The sequence below is a fragment of the Myxocyprinus asiaticus genome, chromosome 12, assembly GCF_019703515.2.
Source record: "Myxocyprinus asiaticus isolate MX2 ecotype Aquarium Trade chromosome 12, UBuf_Myxa_2, whole genome shotgun sequence".
Classification (NCBI taxonomy): domain Eukaryota; kingdom Metazoa; phylum Chordata; class Actinopteri; order Cypriniformes; family Catostomidae; genus Myxocyprinus; species Myxocyprinus asiaticus.
Genome location: NC_059355.1, coordinates 50,157,806 through 50,170,676, shown reverse-complemented (window position 1 = coordinate 50,170,676; position 12,871 = coordinate 50,157,806). Strand labels below are relative to the sequence as shown.

General features: G+C 41.5%; 1 protein-coding gene across 1 annotated transcript; it reads right to left on the bottom strand.

Annotated features, from left to right (window-relative positions):
- Positions 1-5,464: 5,464 nt before the first annotated feature.
- On the bottom strand, positions 5,465-12,871 carry stmn3 (stathmin-like 3). Its single transcript, XM_051713135.1, has 5 exons — positions 12,742-12,871; positions 10,054-10,149; positions 9,768-9,946; positions 7,336-7,527; positions 5,465-6,125 (listed from the first exon to the last, which is right to left on the bottom strand). The coding sequence occupies exons 1-5, from the start codon at positions 12,758-12,760 to the stop codon at positions 6,066-6,068; spliced, it is 546 nt and encodes a 181-aa protein (XP_051569095.1). The 5' UTR covers positions 12,761-12,871; the 3' UTR covers positions 5,465-6,065.

Here is a 12,871-nt window from a genome sequence, read left to right as displayed (position 1 = left end):
AATTATAAAGATAGTTTTATCTCTTGTGTAACACAGGTATAATAAGACAATTTGATTTGCACAATCCACAGTAAATTTTAACTTATCTTATTTGTACTTATGGATAAATATTAATTGCAAAGTAAACAAAATAAAAAATTAAGAATTACGCATCAACTCATTAAGACTTCAGCTGTAAGTTGAAGCTTCATGAATCACTTTGGTTACAAATAATATACTGTATAAATAATAAATAATACCTTATTCACAAAAGACTGAGGTGACACTTATAAATAATCCATAGCAGCGTCATACCTTTAAATTTCCTTCCCATCCCAACTGTTTTCCGATATGTTTTGCTTTTCCAGTATGGGTGGATGTTTACGCATCTCTCTGTCATGTGTTTACAGAGAGGTGTTCCAGCAATTTAAAGAGATATTGCTGAGCAACACCAGCCAAGTCCCTCCCTTCCTAGAATTAATGAATAACTTTCTTGTTCCAGCTCATACCGTACCTTTACAGAACAGTACCAATTCAACCTTAGGTTTCAGTTTCATCATTGATGAAAAGCAAGGAAATAAAGAGGGAGGAGGCAGCTTACCCTTTAACTTGTGCAACACCATGGACCATTAAAAACCATTAACTTCTAATGGTTTTTTTTATGTCAAACGAGGCTATTTTTTAATAGTTTATACTGACACTATACTGTAACTATGCATTTAGACAGCTATCCGAACGCAGTTATTGTACTGCCTTTTAAAATATATTTATAAACATATTTATGGCCATGGAAATATGTTTAGAATTTATAATGAATCCCCTCTAAAGTAAGACAAGAGTGCATGTTTAAATCTGGTAGATAAACAGCAATGCAGTTTCTACAAAAATAAGACATCATGTGTTTTCCCCATTTTACAAGCTTGCACTGTAAAAAAGTGGAAGTATCGTAATACGAGTTCTTAATCACCATTTGCCAAGCATGTAAGTATTCATGGCATCACTAGACCACAGCACGCACTGTGGTATATTCGTGGAATTAACATGTTTGGGTTGACTGAAGTTTAATATCTTGTGGGCTACACAATCTATCAAATGGGAATAAGAACCTGAAGGTCTGACAAGCATGTATTTGGAGAGTTAATATTTATTCATCTACTGTATCACTTAACTCACTTTCAAACACCATAATAATTGCCACAAACAAAGCAGATCACCTCATGACTGCATGAGTCATATTCTTTTCACGATATCTCTGACTTCAGTCTCAGGATTGCATAATTGTGTTTACATTTCAGGTCTACTGATCTCACGAGATTCCAGGATTTGCTTGAGTGTGTGTATGTATATATATGTTGTCATGGCAGTAACCATCACAGAAAAATCACATCTTGAATATCTCAGTTGTTTCTCAAAGACAGCAATGAGATTAAAAGGAGACTTTTGAGAAAAAGACTCCAATACTCTCACGTGTGTCTCCTCTAGATTTTCACAAGAGATCTCAACAGTGTCTCAAACTGTTCTCAGACTTGCCAAAATATACCGGTTATCAGTAGTCAGAGATCTCAAACATTTCTCATTGAAGACAGCTCTAATGTATATGAATAATTGACTTGTTATTGACTTTATTTCTTCTAAGGAATTTTAGGAGATGGCGCCGAGTATGGCTGCTGCGTTGCGAGCTCCGACACAACATAGTAGTGTTTTGTTTGTTTTGTTCACAATTCTTATGTTTTTTGTCTTGGATGTTGTCTGCCTTATTGTCTACGACAGACAAACACTTTTGGACATTGGTTCAGCAATTTCACACCATAAACTGGACTTCAAATTCCTCAATACCGACCCGCTGTTTACAAACACGCAAGCGGAGCCCTTTGTCTGGGCAGTCCGGACGCGGAAACGCAAAAGGAAAAGGGGAAACAGAGCCGGCGTTCTCATCAGAGTAAGACGGCATGCAAATTGACTCCCGCTACCCACTATTCTACTGGCAAATGTTCAGTCTCTGGATAACAAGCTCTGCGAGCTGAAAGCGGGGATCTCTTTCCAACGAGAGACGAGGGACTGCTGCATTATCTGCCTTACGGAAACTTGGATGTCTGCGGAGATTCCAGACTCAGCCACTGAACCTGCGGGGTTCTCTGTGCACCGAGCGGACAGAGCAAAAGACCTCTCAGGTAAAAGCAGAGGTGGTGGTGTATGTTTTATGATCAACAAATCCTGGTGTGATCAGAGGAACGTACATTCTATCAAGTCTTTCTGCTGTCCTGATCTGGAATTTCTCATGCTTCTGTGTCGACCATTCTGGCTACCGAGGGAATTCACAGCGATCATTATCACTGCTGTGTACATTCCTCCACAAGCCGACACAGACCGGGCACTCAAGGAACTGTATGGGAGTATAAGTGAGCAGGAAATCGCGCATCCTGAGGCCGCGTTCATTGTGACCGGGGACTTTAATAAAGTCCGTTTCAAATCAGTCGCACCAAAATACCACCAACACATCAGTTTCAACACACGAGGGGACCGGGTTTTGGACCATTGCTACTCTCCTTTCCGGGATGGCTACAAATCCCTCCCCCGCCCACCATTTGGCAGATCGGACCACTCTTCCATTCTGCTTCTGCCCGCTTACAGGCAGAAACTGAAACAGGAAGCACCCACCCTCAGAAAGATCCAGTGCTGGTCGGACCAATCAGACTCTACGCTACAGGACTGTTTTGATCACACGGACTGGGAGATGTTCCGGTCCGCCTCTGATGATGACATTGAGCTTTACGCTGATAGCGTAATGTGTTTCATCAGAAAGTGCGTAGAGGACGTGGTTCCGACCAGAACAATACGGATCTATCCGAACCAGAAACCATGGATAAATAGCGATGTTCACGCGGCATTTAATGTGCAGACCTCCGCTTTTAATTCCAGGAATGCGGAGAAGCATAAACAAGCCAGTTATGCCCTCTGAAAAACTATCAGAACAGCAAAATGCTAGTACAGGAGTAAGATTGAAAGACAGTTTAACACCAACTCTAGAAGCATGTGGCAGGGAATTAACATCATCACGGACTTTAAAGGGAATAAAAACTCTGCCGTGAACACCGCTGCCTCTCTCCCAGATGAGCTAAATACTTTTTATGCTCGTTTTGAGGGAAATAACACCGCCCTCGCGGAGAGAGCTCTCGCGGCCGAAGCTACAGAGGTTAGTTCACTCTCCGTCTCTGTAGCGGATGTAACCTGATCCTTCCGACGGGTGAATATCCGCAAAGCCGCGGGCCCAGACTGCATTCCAAACCACGTCATCAGAGCGTGCGCGAACCAGCTGGCTGGTGTTTTTACAGACATTTTCAACCTTTCCCTCTCTTTGTCTGTAGTCCCCACATGCTTTAAAACATCCACCATTGTGCCTGTTCCAAAGCAATCAAAAATAACTTGCTTAAATGACTGGCGTCCTGTTGCTCTGACCCCCATCATCAGCAAATGTTTTGAGAGACTAATCAGAGATTACATCTGCTCTGTGCTGCCTCTCTCTCTTGACCCGCTGCAGTTTGCATACCGCAACAACCGCTCCACTGATGATGCCATTGCATCTACAATACACACTGCTCTCTCCCACCTGGAAAAAAGAACACTTATGTGAGAATGCTGTTTGTAGACTACAGCTCAGCGTTCAACACCATAGTGCCCTCCAAGCTAGATGAGAAACTCCGGGCTCTGGGCTTAAACAGCTCACTGTGCAGCTGGATCCTGGACTTCCTGTCAAGCAGACACCAGGTGGTTAGAATAGGCAGCAACATCTCCTCATCACTGACCCTCAACACTGGAGCCCAACAGGGCTGTGTTCTCAGCCCACTCCTGTATTCCCTGTACACACATGACTGTGTGGCAACACATAGCTCCAGTGCCATCATTAAGTTTGCTGATGATACGACGGTGGTAGGTCTGATCACTGACAATGATGAAACACTGGTGTCAGGAGCACAACCTCTCCCTCAACGTCAGTAAGACAAAGGAGCTTGTGGTGGACTTCAGAAGAAAAGACAGAGAACACAGTCCCATCACCATCAATGGAGCACCAGTGGAGAGAGTCAGCAGCTTCAAGTTCCTGGATGTCCACATCACTGAGGAACTCACATGGTCCATCCACACTGAAGTCGTTGTGAAGAAGGCTCATCAGCACCTCTTCTTCCTGTGACGGCTGAGGAAGTTTGGAATGAACCACCACATCCTCACACGGTTCTACACCTGCACTGTAGAGAGCATCCTGACTGGCTGCATCTCCGCCTGGTACGGCAATAGCACCGCCCACAACCGAAAAGCCCTGCAAAGGGTAGTGCGAACTGCCAGACACATCATCGGAGGTGAGCTTCCCTCCCTCCAGGAAATATATACCAGGCGGTGTGTGCAAAAAGCTCGGAGGATCATCAGAGACTCCAGCCACCCAAGCCATGGGCTGTTCTCACTGCTACCATCAGGCAGGCGGTATCGCAACATCAGGACCCGCGCCAGCCGAGTCCATGACAGCTTCTTCCCCCAAGCAATCAGACTTTTGAACTCTTGAAAATACATCAGCACTGCACTTTATTACTCTTACACCGGACTGTCATAAATTATATTATTATATTATATTCTCTTAACAACTTACTATCAACTGACAGCCTGAATGTCAATACAGTACAATACAACCTACTGTACATTCTATATATACTAATATATATACTTTTTTATATATATTTTTTATTTTTATTGAATAATGTGTATCTATATTGTGTGTATTGTACTGTACAGTGTATGTTATTATTTGTATATTGTGTTTTGTGTAATTATGTGTATATTAGATTTTAAATTGTGTTGTGTTAATTTTATGTTATTGTAAATTGGTATATGTCTCATCACTGTCACGACTGCTATATTGATCGGAACTGCACCCAAGAATTTCACACACCATTGCACTTGTGTATATGGCTGTGTGACAATAAAGTGATTTGATTTGATTTTGATTTGAGAAACATCGGAGACCAAGTACTTAAATGAAATGAAACGAAACAAAACTGAGAACTCTGATAATAATGAAAACAAGCGGCTTCAGTTTCATTTTCCTGTAACCTTCTGCATACTTTGGCCAGTGTTTGACATGACACATAAGGACACGTCACGTATACAAACACACCAACATTTTACTGTGTTTTGGTCATCAATAGCAGTAATTAAGAGCATGTAATGCAGTCTTAACAGCAAAGATAGAACTGCTATTAAAACTACTAGGTCAGCAGTTCCTTGTACTGAACACTGAACCAGAAACCCACTGAATATGAGGTAATAGACGTTAAAGAATTTGAGAGAAACTTCACAGATTAGAATTATAATTAAAATTCTGCAAACCTAATGTATCAGCAAGACAATATAGTTCCGTCCGAGGGCGATAAACAAGAGCCTGACATACCATCATCATAAATCATCCACTGGGTGTATTCTCAGTTTTTCCTTTGTTGCAAAAATGAAAGAGACTCTTTCTTACCAACCTGTAATGTTTTAATTTTGTTATTCTGTATGATTTTCAGCCTTCAGTTCATAAATATTTATTTTGCAGGCCACTCAAAAACATACCAACAAATCAATGACCATTTAAATGATTCTAAACTACCAATGTGAATAAATCATATCCGATAAAGTGCAGAGTTTTGTTTTTAGAGAGTTTCAGCCCTGCTAACAAACAGCTTAGACCAGCTAAACGGGTCAAACTGGTGACTAGCATACAGTAAAAGACCAATTCATATTGCTGGTTACCAGTATAAGATACAGTGTGTTTGGGCACTTTCATGCTGGTTTTACCTTGTCACCCATTATAGTTATAGTGGTTAAGCTGGTCAAAGTGCAACAGAACCAGATTTTGCCCACCTAAGACCAGTTAAAACCATCTTGGAATTGAAACTGGTCTGAGCTGTGTTTCAGCAGGGAGATTAGTAGAATGTTATATATGTTCAGATATTTGGAAAATCAATACTGTTAGTCTGGTATGAATTCTTTGAGACAGTTTGCCCAAAGAAAGTGATCTTCTCCAAATTCAGTCAAGATTGGATGGGTTTGGGGGTGCCTTAGCCGGAAAGCTCAGTGTGAAGTTCCTTATTCCTGCGGACTTCAGCAGCATGGATCTCCTGGGGAAAAAAGAGAGACAAAGAGAGAGAGAGAGAGAGCATAATCAAATATAGTACAATTCAAGTGCACTGTGCAACAAATATGCAGTAACCAGGAAGCGAAAAGAATCAGTTCTCGTTTTTACCAAGAGAAAAGTTCATTTATGAGCCTGTTACTCCAGAAAAACATCATGCAAGGCTGATGGCACACTAGCTGACTTCTGCATAACGGTTATGTCACATCTACTGTACTGTTTTTGCTGAAATCACACCAACTTCTGTAGTAAGTCGACAGGTTACATAACCACCATGGATGTCAATCAGAGTTTGAGTTATGAGGCGTTTGCCGAGGGAAAAGTAGAGACTCAACCTTCCTCTTGAGAGACACGACCGCGTCATCTCTCTCCGATTCTCCAGTGACTATGTAAAATATAAGAGGCCATTATTGGGGCCCAAGGACATGTGAAGAGAAGATGACCAAAATAGCCAAATTTGACAGAATATATGTTTTGGACACAGTCGATTTGGTGTCAAACCTCAATGGCTTTGCACACAGTTATACTGTTATAGCACCCCATATCACTGGAAATGTATGTAATTTGGCATATGACCTCAGAATGTTCTGTTGTCCATGTGTACTAAGTTTTGTCAAGTGTGAATGTTGCACTCACAAGATACAGGTCGATTAGTCATAATGGTCCTCACCAAAAACGTTTTGGGTTATATCTCCCAAGCGACTTAACGAATCAAAATTATTTTCATAACTGTTTGTCAGGAGCTTCAGAATCAAACAAACAGCCTAGGACATGTTCGAAAAATGAGCTTTATCAAAAAGTGGTGGAAAAGTTTTATTCAGAAATGGAAATTCACATGAATGATTTTGATTCTAGCCCATATGGTTCAGGAAATATGGTCCGTGCATGTGGGCGCCTGAGTAGTGGTTAGGATTTGGAGCCACCTTGCCAAGTTTGGAGTCTATATGACTTAGGGATCTCTGATGCCCAGACACTATTTTGGTAACACCTTTGGTGCTTGGGACCCCTAATGAAACTTACGATTGAAAAATGGCTAACAGCAGCCAGCTTAATGGGAATCAACTGGTTAAATTTAGACCAACAGTCCTTCATTAAAAAAATTTTTTTTTTAGTTTCATAAATGTTCTTGTAGGGCAGGTAAAGCTTTTTATTTTTTTATTTTTTTAAATTTGTTTAAGGAAAACAGTCCGAGTCACCTTCTCTCTCAGACGCTGCTTGAGAGCGTTGAGACGGGCCATGCGGTTTTCTGTGATCAGCTCCATTTTCTGGTTGAGCTTCTCCTCTGTCATCTTGCTGTAGTTGTTGTTCACCTCCTGGGCCTTATTGAGCACATCCCTCTCACGCTCCCGTTTCTCTGCCAACTGCTGCAGGACCTGCTTCTCCTGGGACTACACAAACAAATAAGAGTGGAGATGGCACAGTGACCGTGATTTCACCCAGTAGGACATCTTTGTTGATCCTGGAACAACATTCAGAATAAAGGTGAGGGGCTTGAACTCCATTCTTATCATTTCCCCCTTATTTTAGGGGACGTTCATGTTTAGGGTTTGGGATAGTGTTTGGACTGTGATTGGTATTTTGACTGGACCTCCAGGAACAGGATTGGGAACCACTGGTCTAGATGATGTTGATCCAGGAGTTTGTCTAACTTTGAAAAATCATGGTGTTCTGATTAATGTCTTCATAAGTCCAAAGGTCAAAGTACACTTTTTCTTTTTTTGTGTGTGTCGCTCCTTTTCTGCACAAATCTTGCAGTCAAAAGAGTATTCTTTAAAAAGCCTGAGGGCTCCATTGTGCAAGATATGTAGCGGCACACAAAAAAAATTAAATATACCCTAGCCTTAATGTTTTCTGGCAGAAGTGGTCGATCTGTTTGTGTTTTTTAATGGCTGATGGTTGATATAACCAGTGTCATTGTAAACCAGTTACCAATGTCATTGTAAAAATTCACTATTTGCAGTTGGCCATTATTAATTTATTTCGGGAGTGAAAGCAGGGCCGTAGCTAATGGGAATCGTGGTAACGATTCTAGGGGCCCACAGGTCCAGTGTGGCCCACAACAAATTTTAAACTGTATATTTTCATATGAAAGGGGCCCAGAGCAATATACAGTCAGGGATCCCGGAATTCCTTGCTACGGCCAGTGGCGGATTCAGGCATGGGCGACATGGGCAGTTGCCCAGGGCGGCATCCTCCCAGTCAACAACTTCGGGGGCGTTCTCATTTACAATCACCACCACCACACACCCCCCATCAACAACTTTGGGGGCGTGTTAAAGCAAGTTTCGCCCAGGGCACCATACAAGCTAGAACTTCTACTGGCTACGGCCCTGAGTGAAAGCATCCAATTACTGTGGATTTTGACGTAAAGTGATAAAGCTAAAACTCCCAGTATCATATGTAGAATAAAACAGCTTTTTTTCCCGAAGACTGATAGCCTGTGACTGGAGTATTCATCGCATGTGAATTAACTAAAAATATTTTACAAAAATACTATTCTACAATTACTATTACTTTGTTTTAAAGTTGAACAAATCAGCAAAAACCTTTCAGAGTGCACCTTTTAGTCTCTGGGATGTACACAAAATTGCTGCATTTTAACAAGCATTTATTTTACTCAATATTTACTCAGAATTGACTAAAAATATTTGACATCAGAAAATATGCACTATGCACTGATGAGGCTATCAGTAAATTTTGGAACTGACACTAGATGGAATGACCACTTCCGTTTATCGGTTGATTCCGATAATCACCAAATATTGGCCTGGCCAATATACAAGTTTATTCCTAGTGGTGACTGACCACCATATTCATATACAATGTCATCTACATTGAACTCTAAAGCATTACCATTACAGTCCAAAAAAATAAATAAAAACAACAACAAGCTATTACCATGGTTCCATTCCCAAAACAAATACAGTAATACCATATTACTTTTTGGTACATTTTAGTAAGTGTAGATTTAAAGATGCAGTCATCATGATCATATGGGAAGTCGGCACGTTGTTTCCGAGAGTTCCGGTACCCTAAGATTGGCCACATTATGCCAGCTCACCGACAAGCGCACAACCTAACAAGTCATGTTTGCATCGGCTCCCGTTTGTTTACCATCCCCTGTGGTGCAACAGGAAAAGCGTTGCATTAGCAGTGTGGATGAGGATCCCGCAATGAAGTCAGGAAGTAATTGCGTTCACATGATCAGTGACGGCCATGATTTGGAGGTTGCATTTTTGTCCTCTAACATTACATTTTTACTCCACTGATGGTTAGGTTTGGGCTTTGGGGGCTACAGTTTATAAATCATGCATTCCTTTTCACTTTATTACAGCATGTTCAGCTGAAAACAACTTGCTTATCAACTTGCTTTTGGCACCCCTCTGTGGACATTTCACTTGTAAAATGGAGCTCACACATGCCCATATGTCCAACAGTTACTGCTTTAGCTACTGGGGGGGGGGGAGCAATGTTTTGAATTTCGGTAAGCAAAGAGAAGTCAACTTACTGTTTCTCATTTCACTGTGAGATCAGTCTGGTGCAGTGCTCCTCATCAAAGAAAACAATGGCAGCAGAAAGCAACGAAGCTTATGGAGTAATACAGTTGAATATAATGGCATCTTCTTACCTTTCTTCTCTCCTCTGCAGCCTCCAGTCTCCTCTGTAGTTCCCCCAGTGTGGGCTCCTTCTTCTGGGGTGGCAGTGCCAGGGTCTGGGGTCTCTCTGGAGACAGGTCTGTGGGACTCTTGAGGATAACCTCAAAGGCCTGACCAGACGCTCGCTTATTCAGTGACTTCACCTCCATGTCTGTGGTAGAAGAGGGATGAGAATGAATGTGTGATATATAGTTTAATATTTAGCTTAGTAATTTAGTAAGGCCTGTTGGCCCATAACAGGTTTGTTGAAGCGTTTACCTTCAAACTGACCAAAGGTGTTGGGATGAGGTTGGGAATACAAACAAGAGCAGATGAGAGACAACACTGACATCTCTCTCAGCTTCTCAGAGTACGCTGCAAAAGAAAGAAAGAAATCGTTTTTGAAGTATAGCAAACATGACAGTTGGCATAAAAGCAAGAGAGAATGCCAAAGTAAATGATGAATGAAGACAATTCTTCTTGGTGGAAGTGTATGTCTGCATGATTTAATATCTTATCAGTCACATGTTTCCCTGAAGTGACCCCTGTGGTGTCATGAATTACTGTCAGTGATGCATGTTGCAATAGACAGTCTGCACCTCTCACTGCATCACAGCTGAGATGACCAATCAACACTCAGGCATTACTGATCTGATCAGCACAGGACAAGAGCCGAAGAAAATGTGAGCGGAGTTTGCCTGTGCAAAACTCAACACCAAAATGCTACTGTGTTGTGGGTGGTTAACAAGGCGTTTATACACTCACTGAGCACTTTGTTAGGCATAATATACTACTGGGTAGGGCCTCCCTTTGCTCTCAAAACAGCCTCAATTCCTCATGGCATGGATTCTACATGATGTTGGAAACATTCCTTTGAGATTCTGGTCCATGTGAATCCATCTGAATCTCTAGTTCTACCACATCCCAAAGGTGTTCTGTTGGATTCAGATCTGGTGACTGGGAAGGCCAATGAAGTATGGTAAACTCATTGTCATGTTCATGAAACCAGTTTGAGATGACTTTTGCTTTGTGACATAGTGCATCATCAAACTGGAAGTAGACATTAGAAGATGGGTAAATTGTGGCCATGAAGGGATGCACATGGTCAGCATCAATACTCAAATAGGCTGTGGCATTCAAGTGATGATTGATTGGTATTAATGGGCCCAAAGTGTGCCAATAAAAAATTCTCCACACCATTACACCACCACAACCAGCCTGGACTGTTGACACAAGGCAGGTAGGGTCTATGAATTCATGCTGTTGCCGCCAAATTCTGACCCTACCATCTGTGTGCCTCAGCAGAAATCGAGATTCATCAGACCAGGCTACGTTTTTCCAGTCTTCAACTGTCCAGTTTTGGTGAGCCTGTGCCCACAGCAGCCTCAGCTTTCTGTTCTTGTCTGACAGAAGTGGAACCTGATGTGGTCTTCTGCTGTTTTAGCCCATTCACCTCAAGGTTCGACGTGTTGTGCATTCTAAGATGCTATTCTTCTCACTACAATTGTACAGAGCTGTTATCTGAGTTACCGTAGCCTGTCTGTCAGCTCGAACCCGTCTGGCCATTCACCGTTGACCTCTCTCATCAACAAGGCATTTTTGTCCACAGAACTGCCCCTCACTGGATGTTTTTTGTTTTTGGCACCATTTTGGATAAACTCTCGAGAATGTTGTGTGAAAATCCCCAGGAGATCAGCAGTTACAGAAATACTCAAACCAGCCCGTCTGGCACCGACAATCACGCCACAGTCAAAATTACTCAGATCACATTTTTTTCCCCATTCTGATGGTTGATGTGAACATTAACTGAAGCTCCTGACCCGTATCTGCATGATTTTATTCACTGCACTGCTGCCACACGATTGGCTGATTAGATAATCACATGAATAAGTAGGTGTACAGGTGTTCCTAATAAAGTGCTCAGTGAGTGTATGTGGTTGCCAAGGTGTTGCTTACTCTCCCAAGTCTCAAGTCTATATAATAATTTTGGTGTCTAGATATGGCTCGAGTCCCTTCTTCAATGTCAATCTATGTATTTTTTTGTTGTTAATTTATCCAAATACTGTTGTTCATTTGTTGTTCATATTGCATTAGATAATGATGATGTATGCAATGTAAGAAAACATTTTTATTATAAGATTAATAAATGCTGTAAAAATGTAGTTCACTGCTGACTATTGCATTAACTAATGTTAACAAATACAACCTTATTGTAAAGTGTATACTCTTTTGAAAATATGTCACTCTTTTGATCGTTTTGACATGGCTTGCAAGTTGGTTAAGTTTTCTTTTATGATATTTTAATTCCTTCTGCCAAGGTAAGATGACAGTTTTGGAATAAAACATATTGAAGGTGCTAATTATATCATGTACTTCTGATTCCAGACAACAATCTGCAGTGCAATCTGCAGAGTGATATATCGAAAATCCTGTTTTACTTGGGAAAAGCTGAGTTATGCACATTGGATGCAGCCATACAGAAACACAAGCACGCACAGACATCAGAAGCTGAGCTTTATGTCCTACAATACTGCGACAGATGTTATGCTGCACTGCTGCCCTCCAAATGAACGTGTGCTTTCTTAATAGCGTTACATCTGCAGTGAGTGTCAGCACTTTCACACACACAATGATAACTTCAAATAGAAATGCCCTATGTTAAAAGATGATTGCTTTATCCATTAATTATCTTGCACAGAGGCCAATGGCATAAAACAAAAGACAATACTGTAGTTATCATGTTATCTCAATTAAGGACATGTTCACTAATACAGTCAATGTCATGCCACACACACTGACATCTATATCACTAACACAGTGATAGAATTAATTCTACAGTATGCCTTGTAATCTAATGCAATAACCTCTGAAAATTAATAACCTCTATTAATAACCTCAAGCCCATTTGTCTATCTGCCTGCAATCCCGCTGCATCCTCCCCTGGAGACAGAATATTCTAGGCCTCACCTGAAACTGTGCTGTCCATACTGCAGCTGGAGGTGGATGGATGCTGGGCAAAAGAGATAAACGGAATGATGCAGAGAGGAGATGAACTGAGGGAGTGTCGCACGGCTGCTGGTGGGTATAAGCAGGGGAG